At 34.5% G+C, this 23,099-nt stretch overlaps 1 protein-coding gene across 1 annotated transcript in view; it reads left to right on the top strand.

Annotated features, from left to right (window-relative positions):
- LOC142866391 (uncharacterized) overlaps positions 1-23,099 on the top strand; it is a 185,014-nt gene that overhangs the window by 50,062 nt on the left and 111,853 nt on the right. The window contains 3 exon segments of the mRNA XM_075999761.1: positions 12,051-12,356; positions 12,585-13,042; positions 20,081-20,093. Of these exon segments, the coding sequence (XP_075855876.1) occupies positions 12,051-12,356; positions 12,585-13,042; positions 20,081-20,093 (777 nt within the window).

The following is a 23,099-nucleotide window of genomic DNA, read 5'->3' as shown; positions in this document are numbered from 1 at the left end:
TTATCTTTACCTGCATTGACTTCAGAAGCTTGTTTTTTATTTGAATTTAATCAATTACCAAAAAAAGAGAGTCTCACTAATTACCCAGTAAGTTTATGGTGCACTGTTTAGGACAAATAGGGCTGTCTAGACTTCTTTTTCCTTTCTTCAAAGCTAATTATTATTTATCTAGATAACATGTATGTAAAAATACAGGTGCGACTTTATGTGTCCTTTGCAATCTCTCAGTGGATTGTCACTGTGCACATCACATTCTGCTTTAATTGAGTAATAAAAGGGTTTTCTTTTAATTCCCTTTTAACTTTGTGAAGAGGTTTTCTTATTTGGAGACTCTTGACTTTTAATATTTCCTGAACACTTTCCAGAATTAAAAATGCAACATAAACATAAAATGTGTCCACCACTTCTAAATTAGAAGGGCTTTGAATATTAGATTCCTTCTTGAGCTTCCAGTCTGTAACCTGCAACTCTGCAGCAGAGAGCTTCACTGTCCTCACATCTACACACAATAAGTTCTCTAGGCCTGTTTTGTGTCTACTGTCCCTCCAGAGCATACTTAGTCCAGTTTCCTGTAAATACACTCTTATAGGATAATAATCAATAGCTCTATCCTTTCTCTAAATGCATCTCTCATCTTTAGCACTGAAATCAATTCAGAGACCATGGGGCTCAGACACAACGGGAACAAGATAATGCAGACTTGGTTGGACACATAAACTCCCTTTCTGCCTTCTCGTCTTGCCCAAATGCCAGGAAATGTGCAGTGAGCCCTACTGAATTCATGCCTCCCTGGAGACCTAAATCTGGTGCTCTGAATTCTGGATCCAAGGTTCCTCAGGATGCATTTGAGCAGCTTCCAAAGAGGAATTTCTCTTCCTGTTTTCATTCCCTCTCTGTACATGCAAAACATACAAAAGTTCAATCCAAACTAGACCTGGCCTGAACCTGGAATTCACAAAACAGTGAGATACTATGGACTGAGGAAGGACCAAAATCTCAGGGGAGACATATGCTTCAGTGTAAGAGATCAACATGGACTTGTAAGTTGACTTTGAAAGGACCTATTTGGAGTGAGTGTAAAGAATTTTCTAGGTCTTGTGTAGTGTCATATTATAGTTGTGTGAGAAGAATAGAAAGAATGGCACTACACCTAAATTTTTCTGCAAATTATTGCACACTTACTACTCACCTTTCTGGTATAACAAGGATTAAATCACACTATGTAAATGCTGTTCACAGTGCAACAAACCATACTTCTGAGCACATAGCACATGCTCAGTAGACATTGCATTATGCTGCTCTTCACTTTGGAAATTAAGCATATGTTGTGATGAGTGTTGGGCAAAAGGCAGTATGTATGCTGTGCTTGCTTTCTCTACCTGAGTGCTACTAATAATGGATTTAGGTTGAGAGACATCAGCACCAAAGGGGGACCTGACAAAGAACCCAATGAATGTACCCCTTCCACACCAGCAGACCACATTTCTTGGAGTGAGGCCCACAGTACCACATGATTTATATTCACAGTGATGTTTCAGAGACAATTTTAAGGTAATTCCCTCTCAGCCCAGGATTTCAATTAGGATAACCTGGCTATATTGAAGAAACACCATCACCTGCCTGTTGGGCTGTATGGGAACATTCATGTGTTTTTAATTGTGCCCCAAATAATTCTAATTTCATAATAGGGTCAATCATTAGGACTCATGCATACATTCATGAGAATTGAGTTGAGCCTTTGTTCAAGAAAGAAGTCACAGTTTCTGCTCTATTGAGTTTGGTAGAGGCAGATCAGTGTGGTCCATATGCCCACTCCTGTTGCAGAAACTCCTGGCACCTGTAGCAGGGGGAGGTAACCGGAAGAAAAGACAGTAGAACCTCCCATTTTGGTCTCCATGAATTAGCTGATTATAGCTGACTCTTTACTGTGAGTAAGAAAAAGTGAGTGTAGCTCTTCTTCATTTTATGTTCTTCCTGCTTGTGAGTGTTGTGGAAACAAGGGGAGAAATTGTGCTGACTCCTTTCAGGGCAGTCTCAAGATTTAATTCTCATTGTTCTACACAATATCACCTGAAAAGAAATTTTACAGTAGGAGAAGAGGAAGAAGAAATGGCTTGTTTTCAGGTAAGTGTGTCCCAGATTTAGGTTTTGTCCACTATTTCTCCTAGAAAGTCATGTAGAACTTCAATTTTTTTTAACTTGTAAATCTTTACTTCTTTAACTGATGTGTATGCCTAATAAGTTTTGTAACTACTTTTTTAAATATCTTCTTATGATAGTCAAGGAGCTCTGAAAAATCATTCCTCCCTATATAACGGAGCCTGCTCTACATTCTTTCCCACAAGCTTCTTACAACAATAACCAAGTTTCACAAGAAATGTATGACCTGTAATATTGAAAATGTTCCCATTTTGACAGATCAAGATAGAATAATTTGGATGTCTGAGATTCCTGTTGGAGATTGGACATATTCTTTGAATTTGAGTGAAGAGGGGGAACATGTACTCTCAAAGTTTTATCTCGATGCTTCATCAGCTCTATGTCAAATATTATTAGGAGAATTCAGGAATAGGATAGCATTGTTTGCCTAGGATATTCAGAAAATCATGGAAAAAAGAGAGAATAGAAGACTTGTTCTGTATGATGCTAAAGTATTTACATACATTATTAAAGATAACAAAACATGAGAAGTATCTGTATCTGAAATTTTCATAAAACTGATGATTCCTCATGATTGCATATTGTTGTCCACTACCATGCCAACAGTGATTTTGTATCCTTTTCTTTTCAAGGGTGCCTAACACTAATTTTCCCATTAAAGTTGTTCATTTCATTCACTTGCTTAAGATGCTCTCTGACAGATTCCTCCAATATAAAGTTAATTGATTTTTTTCTTTATCATTAAGTGTCTTGTGGAGACTTACTGAGAGTTTTGAATGAGCCATCACATTTAATTGGAAGCTCCCCTTTCTTCTTATACCTTGCTTTGAAAAATGAGGGCTGTCATCTGTGTTCTGTTTAGATGAACTGAGATTAATTCAAATTCTACCATTTATGGGATGTTGACAAAATACTCTCCTTAGGCAAGAAGCATTGTTATCAGCAATTATATTATGTGACATGCAGAGATTTGGACCCCACCCCAAATCTCCTGAATCAGAATCTGTATTTTAGCAATATCTCCAGTTCTTTATTGTACTCGTAAAAATTAGGTGACACCCTCTAACTGACTATGTTTTTCAATATAAGAAATATGCACAATTTATTGACATGATGTAAATATAACACCAATAAATTTTTATTACTATTGTAAGGTCCTTAATTTTGTATTAAATACTTTATCACCCAAGGCAGAATCATTTGCACACAGTTTCATACATCTTTTGTGATATTCATTCCAGCATATAAGAGAATGTGTTCAATAATATCAATGTGCTAAAAATTATCTTATTGGCTAATTCCAGTCACTCATATGTCAGAAACTGTTCTCATAACTCATTTTCCTTGTAGTCAAGTGAATAACTCTCTCTATGGCCACTTGGGAAATATGTGTCTTTTTACAGGAGATGGTGACATTCAGGGATGTGGCTGTAGAATTCTCTCCAGAGGAGTGGGCATGCCTTGACGATGCTCAGTGGAATTTGTATAGGGAGGTGATGTTGGAGAACTACCGAAACCTGGTCTCCCTTGGTGAGGAACACATATATACCAAATTCCTATTCCACATTAAGGTCATTATTTTATTTTTGTAGATACTTTCTTAAAAGTTTCTACTTTACATGAATGAATTTCTCATCCATGCTTTTACAGAAACTTTGAAGATTGTCGTTCGGTAAAATAAAATTATTAGATATCTCATGTTATCTTAAACCTTTCCCTTTCTTGGGCCAATATGTATATTTCACACTAGATTAGTGGTTACTCTAGAAATCAGGGTATATAATAGTTGCCTGTACCTTAGAATAGAATTTCCAGCTCTTATTTATTTGGTGCTAGTGGGAATTGGTGCTCTAGTCATAAATTAGAAAAAAATTTTTATCATTCTACAGGGTCTGTGAGAAAACAATATGTTGCAAAGGAATTTTATAGAATCTTCTGTAATGTTGTGTCTACTAAGGATAGCACTGCATTAGTAATTGGAAAGTCTTCAGTAAGAGTCATGTGAAATTTTTCTAATGAAACAGGTCTTGTTGCCTCAAAGCCAGAGCTGATTACATGTCTGGAGCAAAGGATCGAGCCCTGGATTATGAAGAAAGAGGAAACAACACTTAAATATCCAGGTAGGTAAGATTCAGTGAAGCACATAACAAATGTTAGAGAGCCAAAGCTCAAAGAGGAAGGCAGATATTAAAACGTGGCTTGGAATATGCTGTTCAGTTGGAAATGATTTTTAGAATCCTGTGTATGTTGCTCTTTATCTTCCAGAAGGACATCTTTTGTCCCAGGCTCTTAAACTCTCTAAGAATTCTACCCATAAAGTGATCATCCTTAGAAGTCAGAGCCATACTTTCTTGATGGCTTATAAGGGACTACATTATCTATTAGCATTTGTATTGTTTAGGAGTTATGGGACTATATGTGCATATTTTGAAGACCACTACATTAAACCATACTTTGACAGGGTTTTGGTCTCCTGCCATTTCTTGAGTACAGTGGCTGATCATAGCTCACTGCAAACTCAAACATCTGGGCTCCAGGGATTCTAAAACCTCTGTCTTCCAAGTAGCTAGAACTATGGGCATGAGCTATCATGGCCAGCCATTATTTTTCATTATTATTATTATCTGGTAAAAATGGAATCTCCTTATGTTGCTAGGGCTGGTATAAGATCCTGGCCTCAAGTCATCCTTCTTGCTTGGCCTCCAAAAGTGCTGGAATTATAGGTGTGATCCTCCATGCCCAGCTCCATGTTTTAAGTTCCTTTTGATGCGTCATTTCTGAAATGTGTAAAGGGGAACAGTGGACATATTTGGATTTGTTTCTGTAATACCAGAAACCCTAGGGACAGATAATTTTCTGCATCATGATTTCCAATTCTAAGTTTTCAGAGGCAAGTCTACAGAAAGTGAGGCTCACTAACTTTGTACAAATGCATAGCCTCTGCCTAAATGTAAGAAAATCTAATCTTATTTCAATTCTAAATAATCTTTTTCTAGTATAAATAAGAGTAAATTTTCAACTTTATTATAGCCAAATACCAAAACTATAATATAGTTTATTTTGCACGCTTACCTTATAGAATTCCTAAATATACTGTCTCATTCAGTGTTTCACATCCATGAATATATTTATACTCCCAATTGATTCACAATATTTTGATAACTTATATTCCATAATTTCCCCCTGTTTAGTAGCATCATAATTGTATCATTCATATGTGTGTATGTGTGCATATATTTCTGTGCAGAGGATGTTTAATGGGTAGAAGTTTCCGCAAATAATAATTAAATAACTGTATGTATTTATTGTACACACTGTAGTGATCTGATGTGTGTATAAATAGTAAAACAATATAATTAAGGTAATAAACTGTTCCATCATCTCACATATTTAGCATTTAATTATAGGGAGAACATTTATAGTGAGGTCTATGATCTTAACTAATTTTAAGCATATACATTATTAATAACTCTAATCATGTTGCCATACAATAGATCTCCATGATCTATTCATCTTATAACTAAAAGATTTTACCATTACACATCTCCTAATTTTTTGTGACTCTATACCCTGGAAACTACTGTTGTACTCTTTATATTTATACATTCAACTTTTTAAAAATAATTATCCATAGCAGTAGTTATCTTTCTGGGAATGGCTGATTTTACTTAGCATAATGCCTACTACGTCCATCCATGTTGTTGAGATGGCAGGATATTTATCATTTTCATGGCTTAGTATTAGTATATGGTATGTTTTTGTACAGGCATTTTTTAATCTATTCATCAAAGCATGCATTTAGTTTGTTTTTATTTTCTTGGCAAATGTGCATAATGCTACGATATATATATGGGGGTGCAGAATCTTCTTGAGATACTACTGATTTTACATGATTATACTCATAGGTAGAATTAGTGAATGATAAGGCAGTTATGTTATCTACATGTTTTAACAAATCTCTATGATGACACTATCCATTTACAATCAATAACAGTCTACAGGGATTAATTTCCTGCACTCTCTTGTCCTCACTTGTTATGTGTCTTGTTTTGGACATTAGCCATTTTAGCAGTTGTTAGGTGATACCTTATCATAGTTTTCATTTGTGTTTACATGATGTTTTGGCAATGCTGAGTTACTCTTTGTGTTTCCTGTTGTAAACTGGTATGTTTTCTTTGAAAATAATCTACATAAACTTTTGCTTATATTTATGTGGGTGATGACATTGTTTTGCATTTGAAAAATATGAGTTTCCCAATTATTTGGGGTATTTACATATTATACAATATATACTTTGAAAATACTTTCTCCCATCCTATATGTTTTCTTATTTTTTTCCCTTGCTGTACAGAGGATTTTAAGTTTGATGCAGCCCAAATTTTTCCAATTTTGTTCCAGTGCACTTTGTTTCATATCCAAAAAAAAAAAGAAAAGAAAATTGCAAGTCTTATGTCAAGGTTTTCCCATATTTCTTATTTTCTTTATAATATTTTTAAAGAAATATTAGAGTTTTATGTATTCCATTTAAATCTTTGTTACATCTGGAGTTAGTTTTTGGTATCATAGAAGAAAAAATAGTCTGCTTTTTTTCATTTGTTTTTGGGTATCCAGTTTTCTAGCACCAAGCATTGAAGAGCCATACTTTCTGCATTGTGCATTGCTAGTGCCTAGATAAATGTTACTTGACCTTATATGTTTCGGTTTATTTCTGAGGTCTCCATTCTCTTCCATTGTTATTTTTGTTAGATTCATGTGAACATTTTGCTGTTTTCATTACTCCCACCTTAAAATTTAGTTTGAAATCAGAAAGTGCGATGCTGGAACCTTTTTTATTCTTTCTGATTATTGTATAGGGCTCATCAATTGTGTTTGTGAGATCATACCAATATTAGAAGTTTTTGGTTAATACTGTCAAGTAATGTCCCTGGAAATTTGATAGGGAGTGCATTGAATGTATACATTGTTTTGGATAATATCATTCTATTCACTGATGCCATCTTCAATTTCTTTTATTAATATCTTATAGTAGTCAGGGTAAAGGGTTTTTTTAACCACTTTAGTTAAATTTATTTCTTAGAGATCTGTTTTCTTGATGGTATTGTAAATGAGTGTTTTCCTTTTTCATTGTCTACTTTATTGGTGTATAGAAAAACAACTGCTATCTGTATGCAAATTTTACATCCTGTGACTTAACTGAGAGGCTTTATTACTTTTAAAGCTTTCTTCCTTTCTTCTTTATGGTTTTTGATCTATAAGATAATGTCATCTGTAAACAGTGTTATTTCTACTTTTTCCTTTCCAATTTGAGTGGATCTTGTCATGTTCTTGCCAAACATTTCTGCTGAGGTGTTGTAGTCACATGATAAAATAGTAGCATTAACAGTAGTTGCACATTATACTTATGGTGGTATGTGTGCATATGAATGATTAAATACCTTTCCCAGTTTTTATAAACTGGATATGGAAGGTAAAGATTTTTTTCTTTTGAGTACTTACACTAAAGGTATCTCCACTGGGTTTTCAATGAAGAGTTGCTGTAGCTAGGACACAAGACTGTCCCTTGCTCTGCAGTGGAGTCTGCATCTGGTGGGCCAGTTCCAAAGGGCTTGGGTGGTTTTCAATCCTCTCTTGTTTCTGGGTAAACTGGTTGCCTTCAGGGTTTGGATGTGTATGACACATACTAGGGCATGGTTGTTCATTTCAGTCTGCATATTTTAGGGCTAATACCATAAGCATGGGTGGGCGTGGCTCCCAATGAGTACTTTGGAAGAGTCCCTGCAGGTCACTGTGTGGATCTATGCTCTGAAAGAACTGGACATGGACTATAGTTGAGACAGCTGTAGCAGAGTCACAGTTCTGCTTTACAGATGATAGCAAGACCAAGTTATTCAGGTCTGCCTCCATGGCTGCAGATAGCTGTGTCTCTCCCAAAGTCTCTGGATGAGCAGCACCACTCCCACTTTGTCACAGGGAACCATCGGTGACTCTGTGTATCCAAGATGGTTGACCCATGTTGCAGTCTGTATTCAGGACAATGGGTCCTTAAGTTTGTCAGCTGGATCAGAGCCTGAATATTCTAAATGACCCTCCCAGATCTATTGTTCCACTAGAGTTTAACGACCTTCCATTTAAGTCCCCAAATTCAGATAATTGTGATTTTCCATGGATGGCTGCAAAATTTTTGTTGGTCTTTGGGAAAAAGTAAAATAAAACAAGTGTATCCTTCCCCTCCCACCATATAGCTGCTTTGCTCTCTTTATATATTTTAAATTTTTGATCTGTTCTATTTCAATTTTTATGATTTTTAGAATCAAAGGTTCAGAATGACATAGCAGCATTTCAATTTCTCTACATTCTCACCATACGTATGTATCTGCATATGCTTTTATTTATTTAAAAGTTCCCAATGTAATGGATGTGATGTGATATACTATTGTGATTTTGTTTTGCATTTCTCTAAAGATTAACAATTTTAAAATGCTTTCAAATTATGTTTGGCCATTAGTATATCTTCTTTGCAGAAATGCCAGATCAATCTATTGTCCATTTGTTAGTCAAGTTATTCATCTTTGTTTTTGAATTTTAATCATTGTTCATTTATTCACAATGTTAACTTCTATCAAATATGTGATTTGCATCTATTTTTACCCATTTTGCAGGAGGCATTTTTAGTCCACTAAGTTTTTCCTTTGTGCAGAAAATTTGAAGTGTGATACAATCCCATTTTTCTTCTCCTTTTTCTTGATTATCTATTTGATGTTACATCTACTAAAACAGTACCAGGACCAATATCAGGATGTTTCTCTTATATTTTCTCTAAGACTTTTATACATGTATTTCTTATGTTTTAATATTTAATTTATTTAAGATATATTCTCTATAGTGCAAGGGAAGGTACCAATATCATTTTTTTCCTCTCATAAATATTCAGTTTTCTACCAAATTTATTGAAGTGACTCTTCTTTTTCATTGCATGGTCATTGCAATCTTGAGGAACCTATGTTTGGTCATGCACACAAGGTTTATTTCTGTGTTCTGTGTTCTTTTGTTTCATCTCATTGTCTTTGTGCCAGTAGCACATTTTTTTATTCCTGCTGATTTGTTTTCAAATCACGAAGTGCTATGCCTCCTGTTTGTATATCTAAAACAGTCTGGCTATTTATTGTTCCAAGACACTTTAGAATTTATTTTTATATATCTTCAAAACAAGTATGATAGGACTATTATAGACATTGAATTAAATTTGTATATCACTGTAGATAGTTTTGACATCTTAACAATTTTAAAACATCTGACCATTGAGCATGAATGCATTTAAGAGTGTTTAATTTTGACATATTTTTGTATTAGCCAGTTTCTGTATTGCTTTTGAGTTCTAGTTCCACTTCATTTTTGTTAAAAGGTATGTTTTTGTCAAAAGTTGTATGTTTTTAGGTTTCTTCAACTTGATAAGACTTAAGTGTCCTAACACCATTTATCATGTATGATGAAACCGTAGTGTATTCTGCTGCTTTTGACTGAAGAGCTCTGTAAATGTCTTTTACATCTTACTGGTCTATAATGTTTTTTCCATTATCTGTTTTCTTATTTATCTTCTGTCAAATTTTTCTATTCATCATTGAAAGTGAGGTCTTGCAGTCTGCTGTAACTAGTGTGTTGCTAGGTGTTTCTTGCCACACTTCTGTCCATACTTTGGTTCATATTTTTTAATATATTTAGAAGCACTGATATACAATATATATTTAAAAATATCTATGGTACAGTATGTACATTACATGTACGTCATCTGTCTATGTGTATTCTGTGCCATAGATTTCTCCTAAATGACCCATTTTCTCATTATGAAAGTCTTTGTCTCTTCTGATGGTTTTTGACTTAAAGTGTATTTGCTTTAATTATTGCCACAATATCCTCCTCTTATTATTTATGTAGATTTTATGTAGATAATTTATGTAGATCCCCCTCTTATTATTTATGTAGATATTTATGTAGATTTATGTAAATTTTTACTTTCAACCAATTTGACTTTTTAGAGCTAAAAGAAGGCTTTTGTAGGTGGCATGTTATAGGGTTCTGTTTGTTTTTATTCATACATACATCTTATTTTTTCATTAGAAAGGCTAAACCATTTATATTTAATGAAACTTCTGAAGGAAGAGTTTGCTGTTTTTTATTATTCAAAAAACTGAAATTGAGAATTTGAAAAGAATTGCATTTAATCTGTAGATCAATTTGGACATCTACACAACATTAGGTCTTCTTCCCTTGAAGTAGAACGTATTCAAGAGTGTGTTTTTTATTTTCCTATATTTGTTAATTTTTCTGTGTTTCTTCTATTATTTATTTTCAGTTTCATTCCATTCTAGTTAAAAATTAAAGTGTGTAAAATAACAACTTTCTAATATTGGTTAAGACTTGTGGTAGAACAGGTAGTTTTTTAGGAAGAACGTTTTATGAGCTATCAAGAAGATTGTATATTCTACTATTATTCTGTAGAGTGTTTCCAATACACCTGTTAGGTCTAATTACTCTATAGTGTTGTCAAACCTTTTGTTTTCTTATTAATAATTTGACTAGTTTTCTTATTATTGAAAATGGAATATCAAAGTATCCTATTATTTTCCTGTCCAATTCTTGCTTAAATTCTGTCAATGCTATTTAAAATATACTTGAAAACCTTGATGTGAGATAAAGATAGATATCATATATATGTATTATTTTCATAAGCCCTCCGTGAATGACCACTTTTTATATTTAATGTCCTTGCCTAATATAATTTTAAACTCCACTGCTCTTAGATGCTAAATGTTTTCCTGATATATCTTGCTAGATATATCATTCAGATATATTCTGCCAGTTTTAGTCTGTTGTTCTCACCAGGTATGAAGTCAAGTCACTTTAGATAGAATATAGTTGGATTTTTTAAATCCCTTTATTTAACTGTGTCTTCTGACTCTAAACACTAGGACATAAATATTTACATAATTTTCTCAAGGGAAGGACTTACAATTTCTCTAATGTTAATTGTTTTATTTGACTTTGTCACTATCTTTTCTTTCTTTCCTTTCTTTCTGTTCTGCATTGTGCCTCACTGATTTTGAGTGACATATTTTGTTTCTTTGCCTGGCTTTCTTTTTTTATCTCTATAAACATTTCTTCTGATGTTCACTGTGAGAACTATGTAAAATCTTTTGAACTTGCAACTTATGTTAAATGGATAACTACTTAACTTTGGTTGCATACAAAAATTCTTAATCTTTACCTCTGCCCTCACCTTTATGATATTGATGTCAATAATTATATCTCTTTATATTGTATACAAATTAGCACAAGGAAATGATCATTGTTTTATTTTGCCTTTCAAATTTTATAGCATAATTAAATATTTTGCACCATCATGATGATAATGCAGAATATTATTCTTGATATGTGCATATTTTTTCCCAGAGAGTTATGTAGTTGTCATGGAAGATAGAAACCAGCCTTTGTAAAGGCTATAAAAAGACAGATGTGTGGACATGTGCCTATAGCTTCATTCTCTTTTGATAGGAAATTCAGGACATGGGATTTTTCTACTAAAGTGATAACTCACTATCAGCATGGAGGAAGCGCTATGATGGATAAATGCAACAAAGTTTCCTTCCCCTTCCATGAGGTTTTTGGTGTTATTCTAATTTGGTTTTCTATGAATAATTACCAGTTATGATTTCTAAAAGAATTATAGTTGTCAGTATATTTTTAATTTCATACATCTATGATGGAAGTAATACCATGGTATTCTATTGTGCTTCATTGCTAATGTGCTTTCTATAGTTTTATATATTCAAATTGTGAAGTATATTCACCTGAGTCTAGTTAGTGAGATACTTTGTTATTTTCATTTCTTTCAGAATTGTCTTCAAATTGCACCAAAGACCTATTGGTAGAGCAGGGCATAAAAGATCCATTTCAGAAATCAATAATGAGACTATGTGGAAGCTGTGGCCTTGAAAATATACACTTAAATAGAGATTGGGATTGTGTGGTTCAGTGTAAGAAGCATAAAGTATGTTCTGATAGTCTTACCCAATGTTTGTCTACTTGCCATAGAAAAATCTTTAAATGCTATAAATGTATAAAAGTCTTTAGCAAATCATCAAACCTAAATAGACACAAGACAAGACATACTGGAGATAAAACTTTCAAACTTACTGAATGTGGCAAAATTTTTAATCACAGCTCTAATGTACCTGGACATAGAAAATTTCATACCACACAGAAACCCTACAAATGTGAAGAATGTGGCAAAGCCTTTACCCGTTGCACACACCTTACTCGACATAAAAGAATCCATACTGGTGAGAAACCCAACAAATGTGAAGAATGTGGCAAAGCCTTTACCTGGTGTACAAACCTTACTCTACATAAAAGAATTCACATGGGAGAGAAACCATACCAATGTGAAGAATGTGGCAAAGCCTTTACCTGTTGCACACACCTTACTCGACATAAAAGAATCCATACTGGTGAGAAACCCTACAAATGTGAAGAATGTGGCAAAGCCTTTACCTGGTGTACAAACCTTACTCTACATAAAAGAATTCACATGGGAGAGAAACCATACCAATGTGAAGAATGTGGAAAAGCCTTTACCCAGTGCATACACCTTACTCAACATAAAATAATTCATACAGGAGAGAAACCCTACAAATGTGAAGAATGTGGCAAAGCCTTTACCAGGTGCACACACCTTACTGAACATAAAAGAATTCATAGTGGAGAGAAACCCTACAAATGTGAAGAATGTGGCAAAGCCTTTACCAGGTGCACACACCTTACTCAACATAAAAGAATCCATACTGGTGAGAAACCCTACAAATGTGAAGAATGTGGCAAAGCCTTTGCCTGGTGTACAAAACTTACTCTACATAAAAGAATTCATACTGGAGAGAAACCCTACAAATGTGAAGAATGTGGCAAAGCCTTTACCCAGGGCATATACCTTACTAGACATAAAAGAATTCATACTGGAGAGAAACCCTACAAATGTGAAGAATGTGGCAAAGCCTTTACCCGGTGCACACACCTTACTGAACATAAAAGAATTCATACTGGAGAGAAACCCTACAAATGTGAGGAATGTGGCAAAGCCTTTACCCAGTGCTCAACACTTACTACACATAAAAGAATTCATACTGGAAAGAAACACTAAAAATGTGTAGAATGTAGCAAAGCAAAAATAGACTTCACTCTACATAAATGAATCCATACAGGAGAGAAACCATACTAATGTGAGGAATGTGGCAAAGCATTTTCCCAGTGCTCACACCTTAATCTATATAAACGAATTTATATCAGAGAAAATTTCTATGAATGTGAAAATGGTGGCAAAGTCATTAATAACTGTTCACATCTTATTCCACATCAAAGAAATCATACTAGATAAAAGCAAGATAAATATGAGTATGTAAGTGCTTTACCAAAGTATTAGCCTTAAAATGCATAACAGTATTTAAAGTAAAAAATAATAATGTAGACGGGTGACAATATCTTTAGTTATAACAAAAATCTAATTGGACATGGGAGAACTTACACTGAAAGAAATGCTCCAATATTTTCTCCAACATTTCTCAACATCACAAAAATTTTAAGTGATGGAAATCTTACAAATATAATGAATGTGAAAAAATATTTATGCAAAAGATATATCTTAGAGATCAACAAACATTGATACTTAAAACTACCTTAATAAATTTCAGAATGCAATTAATCAAGAATCAAGTCTAAACATATATCAGAAGATTCACAGTGAAATACACTAATGCACTAACACATTCACACATTTCTTTAAACCGGATTGTTGATTATAGAGAACAACACATTTAAAATAGTTGATTTTTTTTTATGTCAGCTTTAAAAAAGAGAGAGATTTTGTGAGAGTTATAATTACATGTAAAATATACTCTCTTGTCAGGTTTTGGTGAAAATATAATAAAGTATAATTTTTTTGCTATTTTTGACAAGCAAATACTGATATTATTCAACTTTAAATACAGTAGATGGGATACTTTCATTCTTAGCGTGTATGTGAATGTGTGTGGTTAATCATAGCTACATCACATTTATTAGAAGTCTTTCTGTATTAGTAGGCATTATTCATGTACTTTTCCATGGAAAATTAAAAACACTGAAATGTAAGACTTATGAAATGGAGAGGTACTATGGAGTTTTATTATAACAAAGAGTATTTTAAGTGATGTATGATGTAGGTATACAGACTAATGTTCTTCTCATTATAATCAGAATGAAAAAATTACAATATTAAAAATAACTTGTTTTAGCATTGTACCTTATGATAATAAAATAGAATGAAATTTGGAATATTTTTAGACTACATGTAAACTGAATTTGTTTCATTAAATTAAAAATATTTTAATGTGTCAAACATGTTGTAGATTGAATGAAGTGTTATTTTGCACCACAATTAACCTATCCCATGTTACTCAAAGTTGGAGGTAATGGATTGTAAAAATGTACTTTTGGGTTACACAGTACAAAGACATCATTTGTGATCCTTTTTATCAGTGGCTCTACTTTGAAGAATAATGTTTCCAAAGCTTTTATTCATTACATTAATAATTACATAGTTACTGTAATGCTTATAATAAAGATCTTGCACTTAGTGAAAAGCCATACATCTCTGAACACAGAATGACTAGTTGTTACATTCTATACTACATTTATCTTTCAACATGCAACCTGCCTGGCCAGTGAAACAGAAATAAGCATATTTTTTAATTATATTGAATCAAATATACTAGTACATCATGGTTAAGTTGAACTATAGTTGTAGTATATTTACAAAGTAAGTAATTATGTTTGTGTTAATGTGGATTTATACTTATTTTGAACAGAAAAGAAACAGTAGACAAAATGGGTAATTTCAAAAGTGTTGAGAATTTACTAGCAAACTAGAAACTTCAAAGATTCTGAAAGGAAATATTTTGTTCACTTTATGTTGAATTAATTGTTTAAAACCCTGAATTTTCTGAATTGGAACCTGCCCATGTCAATCCCCTGTTCTTACATGCTTATTGCTGATGCTAGGTCTACTATGTTATTTTATTATTTCAAAGTTCATTAAGTACTGTTTATATGACCTGATCTGCACTTACAACAAGGATCGTTATAAAACTTAATGGTGCTCATAAAATTACCTGAAGATGTAATTCCACAGTGTAGTAATTTCATTTTACTAATTACATTCTATATTTTTATTCTGATTTGGGAAGCATACTGAAAGCTCTTTTTGGTTACTGTTTCTTTTACTTTTGGTCATCGAACTAATCGATTTATTCACTTTAGCAGGCTACTTTGTTCAGGTAAACACTAAGAAGGATATATAAATTATGGAGTTGTTTTTATATTTAAATAGAAGAAATAAGTACAGGACAGTGTTAGATATGTTATAGATGCTTTATAATTAGCAGTCAATATTTCTGTGGGAGTGAGCTTGTGGCTCCAGAGAAGAGATTGAATATGTCCAGGGTAAAAAATAGTCACTGATTTGGTATGAGGACTGAAGGGACCTGCAGAACAACCAACTCTCAGGATTTAAAAGTGGAAATTCTGCTTTCATTTTCATAATTATCTCCAGTTTTTTGCCATTATTTTTATCTGCATTCCCTGCTACAACTGTATCTATGCCATTCTTCTTTCCACCTGTGCTTGGGCTACAATATTCTCACTTGTGTTCTCATCCCTGGCCAGGTCACACAGTACTTTAAGAGTTCTGATGAGAAGTTTAGAATTTTTTTAATTTCGTGAAAAAAAATGTAACTAGAGAGCTTGAGGTCATGTCAACCTTGCCGATCATGACACGGGGACAGCTGAAGAGGACCTATGAAGAAGAATACAGAATGCTGAAGTCAATGTCTGTACCTGTAACATCTGTAAAACTCTTTCTTGCCATGATCTGCATAGTGAGCATGGTGGTAAGAATGTCTGATAACCAGACTTATCATTACTCAGACTATATTCCCATTATACCTTTAAATAAAATTGTCAATTGGGCTGTCATTTCTAAGTATTTGGTAATTATTCTAATTGGCTTCCAGTTCCTTATGATTATTATGATCCAATGAAACTCAATGAGGAGGACACTATAATTAATAAATATGAAGTCGAAACAGAAGGCCCTCCCATATGTATTGGTAAAGGTATTCATTGTTTAAAACCTGCTACTCCAATCTAGCTAGTCACCTGCAACTCTACCATGATAAAACTAAAGCCTGGTTATTTCTTTTAACTATCTCCTTTTTTTCTGCTTCTGGACATACTAAATTTGCACCTACAGATGTACCCATCTGTAAGGAGGTAGTAATTTCTGACCCTAAAACCTGGGTACAATGGAAAAATTGTAAAAGTCACATGGGACGCATTCTTACTGGGTCACCTTCTTGTGGTTATGTATTAGACTGGAGTCCCCACACAATCCTGCTTCATCTTACAAACTTAAAAACCTTCATTGGAACAAACCTGCCACCTCGATGTCTGTAAAACACACTGACTTTGAAAGTCATATTACATGGCTCAACTATGGTATGAGCGTTCCAGATCCTCATAGTTAAGATGGCCCTATTCTTCAGCAACTGTGGAAATTATTGGCTGCTTTACTCCTCTGCAGGCCTGGATTACCACAAGCACATTAGATATAAACAGCATCCGAGAGTGGAATTTTACCTAAACTCTACTCATTATATCCAACCTTGTGTTAAATTGCATTACTTATTCATGATTGGACATGCTATCTATGATGAACCTTCCTTCCTAGTGATGTGTAACAACTGTTCTTATTTTTCCTGCATTGATTATTCCATAAAATTCATTCCTCATAAGGAAACACTTTATATTGTTAAAGTTAGAACAGGGCCGTGGTTACCTGTTAAAATGAATAGAATTTGGCAGTAAACCCCAGTAATACATGTTTTGGATAAACTACTTACCAACATTCTTAAATGTACAACAAGATTTATTGGTCTATTAATAGCAGCTACTTTGGGAATTATTGTTGTCATTGCATCTGCCACCAGGGTTGGTGTAGCATTACACCAAATAGCTAATAAGTAGTTCTATCCTTTCTCTAAACGCATCTCACATCTTTAGAATTGAAATGAATACAGAGACCATGGGACCCAGATACAAATGGGAATGAGATAATGTGCACTGGGTTGGACACATAAACTCCCTTGCTGCCTTCTCTTGTTGCCCAAATGCCAGGAAGTGAGCAGTGAGTCCTACTGAATCCATGCATCTCTAGAGACCTAAATCTGCAGCTCTGAATTCTGAATCCAAGGTCTGAGGTTCATCAGGATGCATTAGAGTAGGATCCAAAGAGGAATTTCTCTTCCTGTTTTCCTTCCCTCTCTGTCAAAGCAAAGAATACACAAGTTCAATCCAAACTAGACATGGCCTCAACTTGGAATTCGCAAGAAAGGGACATACTTTGGACTCAGGATGTATGAAAATCTCTGGGGAGACCTATGCTGCAGTGTAAGAGATCAACATGGACTTGTACGTTGATTTTGAAAGGACCTTTTAGGGGTGAGTGTAGACAATTTTCTAGATCTTGTGTAATGTGGTGTTATGCCTGAGTGAGAAGAATAGAAAGGCTGGCACCACATCTAAATTTTTCCATAAAGTATTGGACACTTACTACTCACCTTTTCTGGTATAATAAGGATTAAATCACACAATGTAAAGGCTTCTTCACAGCGCAGCATACCATACTTCTGAGCACATATCACATGTTCAATAGACATTGCATTATGCTGCTCTTCACTTTGGAAATTAAGTATATGTTGTGATGAGTGTTGGCCAAAAGGCAGTATGTATGCTGTGTTTGCTGTCTCTACCTGAGTGCTACTAATAATGGATCTAGGTTGAGCAACATCAGCACTAAAAGGGGGCCTGACAAAGAACCCAATTAATGTGCCCCTTCCACACCAGCCGACCACGTTTCTTAGAGTGAGACCCACAGTACCACATGATTTATATTCACAGTGATGTTTCAGAGACAAATTTTAAGGCAATTACCTCTCAGCCCAGGCTTTCAATTAGGATAACCTGGCTAGATAACACCATCACCTGCCTGTTGGGCTGGGTGAAAACATCCATGTGGTTTTAATTGTGCCCCAAGTAATTCTAATTTGTTACTGTTGTCAAGCAGTAGGACTCCTGCATACATTCATGAGAATTGAGTTTAGCCTTTGTACCAGAGATAAGTCACAGTTTCTTCTCTGTTGAGTTTGGTAGAGGCAGATCAGTGTGGTCCAGATTCCCATTCCTGTAGCAGAAACTCCTGGCACCTGTGGCAGAAGGAGGTATCCGGAAGAAAAGACAGGAAAACCTCTCATTTTGGTCTCCATGAAGGAGCTGATCATAGCTGAATCTCTCCTGTGACGAAAAACAAGTGATTGTAGCCTTTCTGCATTTTATATTCCTCCTGCTTGTGAATGTTGTGTAAACAAGGGAATAAATTGTGCTGACTCCTTTTAGGCCAGTCTAAAGATTTAATTGTAATTGTTCTACACAATCTCAGCTGAAAAGAAATTTCAGAGTAGGAGAAGAAGAAGAAGAAATGGCTAGTTATCAGGTAAGTGTGTCCCAGATTTGGCATTGTGTCCACTATTCTTCCAGATAGTCATATAGAATGTCAATTTTTTGAACTTGTAAACCTTTACTTCTTTAATTCTGATGTGTATGCCTAATAAGTTTTGTAACTACATTTTTTTATTTCTTCTTATGGTAGTCAAGGTTCTCTGGGAAATCTTTCCTTCCTATATAACAGAGCCTGCTGTACATTCTCTCCCACAAGCTTGTTACTACAATAACCATGTTTTCTAAGAAATATATGGCATATAATATTAAAAATGTTCCCATCGTGAGACGTAAAGATAGAATAATGTGAATGTTTGAGATTCCCACTGGGGATAGGATAGAGTCTTTGGATTTGAGTGAGGAAGGTAAACAGGTACTCTCAAAGTTTGATCTAGATGCTTCATCATCTCTACGTAATATATTATTAGGAAAGTTCAGAAAGAAGATAGCATTGATTGCCTAAGATAACCAGAAAATTATGGAAAAACTATAAAATAAAAGACTTGCACCGTATGATGCTAAAGTATTTACATACATTATTAAAGATAAAACATGGGAAGATCTGTATCTGAAATTTGCATAAATCTGATGATTCTTCATGGTTACATATTGTTGGCCACTACCATCCCAGCAGTGATTTTGTATCCTCCTCTTTGCAACAATGCCTGACACCAATTCATTCTGCTAAAGTTATGCTAATTTCATTCACTTGCTTAACATGCTTTCTGACAGATTCATCCAATATAAAGTGAATTGTGTTTTTTTTTTTGTTTATCATTAAGTGTCTTGTGGAGATTTACTTACTGATGTGCATGAGCCATCACATTTAATCTAGAAGCTCTAATTTCTTCTTATAGCTTGCTTTGAAAACTGAGGAATATTATCTGTGTTCTGTTCAGATGAACTGAGATATATTCAAAGTCTACCACTTACTGGATATTGACAAAATACTCTCCTTAGGCAAGAAGCATTGTTGTCAGTAGTTATATTATGTGAAATGCAGAGATTCAGACCCCACCCCAGATCGCCTGAATCAGAAGCTGTTTTTTAACAAAATCTCCAGTTCTTTACTGTACTTGTAAAAATTATGTGATACCTTCTAACTCTCTATGATCCTGTATGTGAGAAATATGCACAATTTATTGATGTGATATAACACCCATAAATTTATATTACTGTAGTAGGGCCCTTAATTTTGTATTAAATACTTTATCATCCATAGCAGAATCATATGCACACAGATTCATACATCTTTTTTGATCCTCATTCCAGCAGATAAGAGAATATGTTCAAGAATATCAATGTGCTAGAGAATATGTTATTGGATAATTCCAGTAATTCATGTGTCAGAAACAGTTCTCACAACTCATATTCCTTGTAGTCAAGTGAATAACTCTCTCTATGGCCACTTGGGAAATATGTGTCTTTTTACAGGAGATGGTGACATTTCAGGATGTGGCTGTAGAATTCTCTCCAGAGGAGTGGGCATGCCTTGACAATGCTCAGAGGAATTTGTATAGGGATGTGATGTTAGAGAACTATGGAAACCTGTTCTCCCTCCCTTGGTGAGGATCACTTATATACAGAATTTCTATTCCACATTAAGGCCATTCTTTTTTTATTAATAGTTTCTTAAAAGTTTCTACTTTACATGAATAAATTTTATTTTATTTTATTTATATTTTATCATGTTATGGGGATACAAGTGTTAAGGTCACTTATATTGCCCATGCCCCCCTCCCCCCTCAAATAAGAGCTTCAAACATGTCCAATCCCCAAACGTTGCACATCTTACACATTGTCGTTGTATATACCTATCCCCTCCTCCCCCCTCCCACCCTCCCAACACCAGATAAATGTTACTCCTATATGTCCACTTAAGTGTTGATCCGTTAATACCAATTTGCTGGTGAGTACATGTGGTGCTGGTTTTTCCATTCTTGAGATACTTCACTTAGTAGAATGGGTTCCAGCTGTATCCAGGAATATACGAGAAGTGCTATATCATCATTGATTCTTAAAGCTGAGTAGTATTCCATGGTATACATAGACCTCATTTTATTAATCCATTCATGAATTGATGGGCACTTGGGTTGTTTCCATAGCTTCACAATTGTGAATTGTGCTGCTATAAACATTCGAGTGCAGGTGTCTTTTCATAAAATGACTTTTGATCTTTTGGGTAGATGCTCAGTAATGGAATTGCTGGATCAAATGGTAGATCTACTTGTATCTCTTTGAGGTTTCTCCATATTGCTTTCCACAGAGGCTGAATCAGTTTGCAGTCCCACTAGCAGTGTAGGAGTGTTCCTATCTCCAAATCTATGCCAATATTTATTGTTAGGGGACATTTTACTGGAAGGTCATTCTTATTGGAGATAAGTGATGTCTCATTGCAGTATGTTCAACATCTCTGATCATCAGGGAAATGCAAATCATTTTATTCTTTCTGTATTTTTATTTTCTGATCTGTTCTATGTCTATTTTGTATAATATTAGAATCCAAGGTTCAGAATAACATGGCAGCATTTCAATTTCTCTACATTCTCAACACATGTATGTATGTATGTATGTGTATATATATTTACTTATTTAAAAGTTCTCAATGTAATCAAAAAGTCCCCAAACACCAAATGCTGGCGTGGATGCAGAGACAGAAGAACACTCCTACACTGCTGGTGGGACTGCAAACTAGTTCAACCTCTGTGGAAAGCAACGTGAATGAATTTCATATCCATGCTTTTCAAGAAAATTTGAAGATTTTGGTGCATAAAATAAAATCATTAGATGTCTCATGTTATCTTGAACCTTTCCCTTTGTTGGGATTTCATACTAGATTAGTGGTTACTCTAGAAATCAGGATATAAAATTGTTGTCTGCACCTTGTAATAGAATTTCCACCTCTTATTTATTTGGTGCTAGTGGGAATTAGTGCTCTAGTCATAAATTAGATCAATTTTTTATCATTCTACAGGGTCTGTGAGAAAACAATATGTTGTAAAGGAATTTTCTAGAATCTTCACTAATGTTCTCTCTACTAAGTATAGTACTGCATTAGTAATTGGAAACTCTTCAGCAAGAGTCATGTGAAATATCTCTAATGAAACAGGTCTTGCCGAGTCAAAGCCAGAGCTGATCACATGCCTGGAGAGAAGGATAGAGCCCTGGATTATGAAGAAAGAGGAAACAACAGCTAAATATCCAGGTAGGTGAGATTCAGTGAAGCAGACTAACAAATGTTAGAGAGCCAAAACTCAAGGAGGAATGCAGATATTAAAAAGTGGGTTTGAATATTCTGCTATTTGGAAATGACTTTTAGAAGGACATCTTCTGTCCCACGCTCTTAAACTCTCTAAGAACTCTACCCATGCAGTGATCTTCCTCAGAATTCAGTGAGAGCCAAACTTCTTGCATGGCTTATAAGGGAATACATTATCTATTAGCATTTCTATTGGTTAGGATTTATGGGACTATCTGTGCATATTTTGAAGACCATGACATTAAACCATCTTTTGATAGCCTTTCGCTGTCCTGCTCTTTCTGGAGTACAGTGGCTGATCATAGCTCACTGCAACCTCAAACCTATGGGCTCCAGAGATCCTACAACCTCTGTCTTCCAAGTAACTAGATCTATGGGCATGAGCTACCATTTTGTTATTATTTTCTTATAAAAATGGAGTCTCCTCATGTTGCTAGGGCTGGTATCAAGATCCTGGCTTCCTTCTTGCTTGGTCTTCCAAAGTGCTGGGATTATAAGGGTGATCCTCCATGACCAAGTCCATCTTTTAAGTTCCTTTTGATGCCTCATTTCTGAAATGTGTAAAGGGGAATAGTGAAGATGTTGGGATTTGTTTCTGGAATGCAAGAAACACTAGGGAAAGATATTTATATTTTCTGCATCATGATTTCCAATTCTACGTTTTCAGAGGCCATCCTACAGAAAGTCAGATTCACTAATTTTGTACAAATGCATATCCTCTTCCTAAATGTAAAAATACCTAATGTTGTTTGACTTAAAATAATCTTTTTCTAGTATAAAATGAGAGTAAAATTTCAGCTTTATTATACCCAAATACCCAAACTATAATATAGTTTATTTTCTCTGTTCACCTTATATAATTATAATTCTTAAATACACTGTCTCATTCAGTGCTTCAAATAACTGAATATATTTATACTCCCAATTGATATATAATAATTTGATAACTTATGTTCCATAATTTCCTCCTATTTAGTACCATCAGAAATGTGTCAATCATATGTGTGTGTGTGCATATATTTCTGTGTGTGGGGTGCTTAAT

The sequence above is a fragment of the Microcebus murinus genome, unplaced genomic scaffold (assembly GCF_040939455.1).
Source record: "Microcebus murinus isolate Inina unplaced genomic scaffold, M.murinus_Inina_mat1.0 scaf004_hap2_Mmur4.0, whole genome shotgun sequence".
Classification (NCBI taxonomy): Eukaryota; Metazoa; Chordata; class Mammalia; order Primates; family Cheirogaleidae; genus Microcebus; species Microcebus murinus.
The sequence above is the reverse complement of the archived record's forward strand: the minus strand, read 5'-3'. Positions and strand labels throughout refer to the sequence as shown.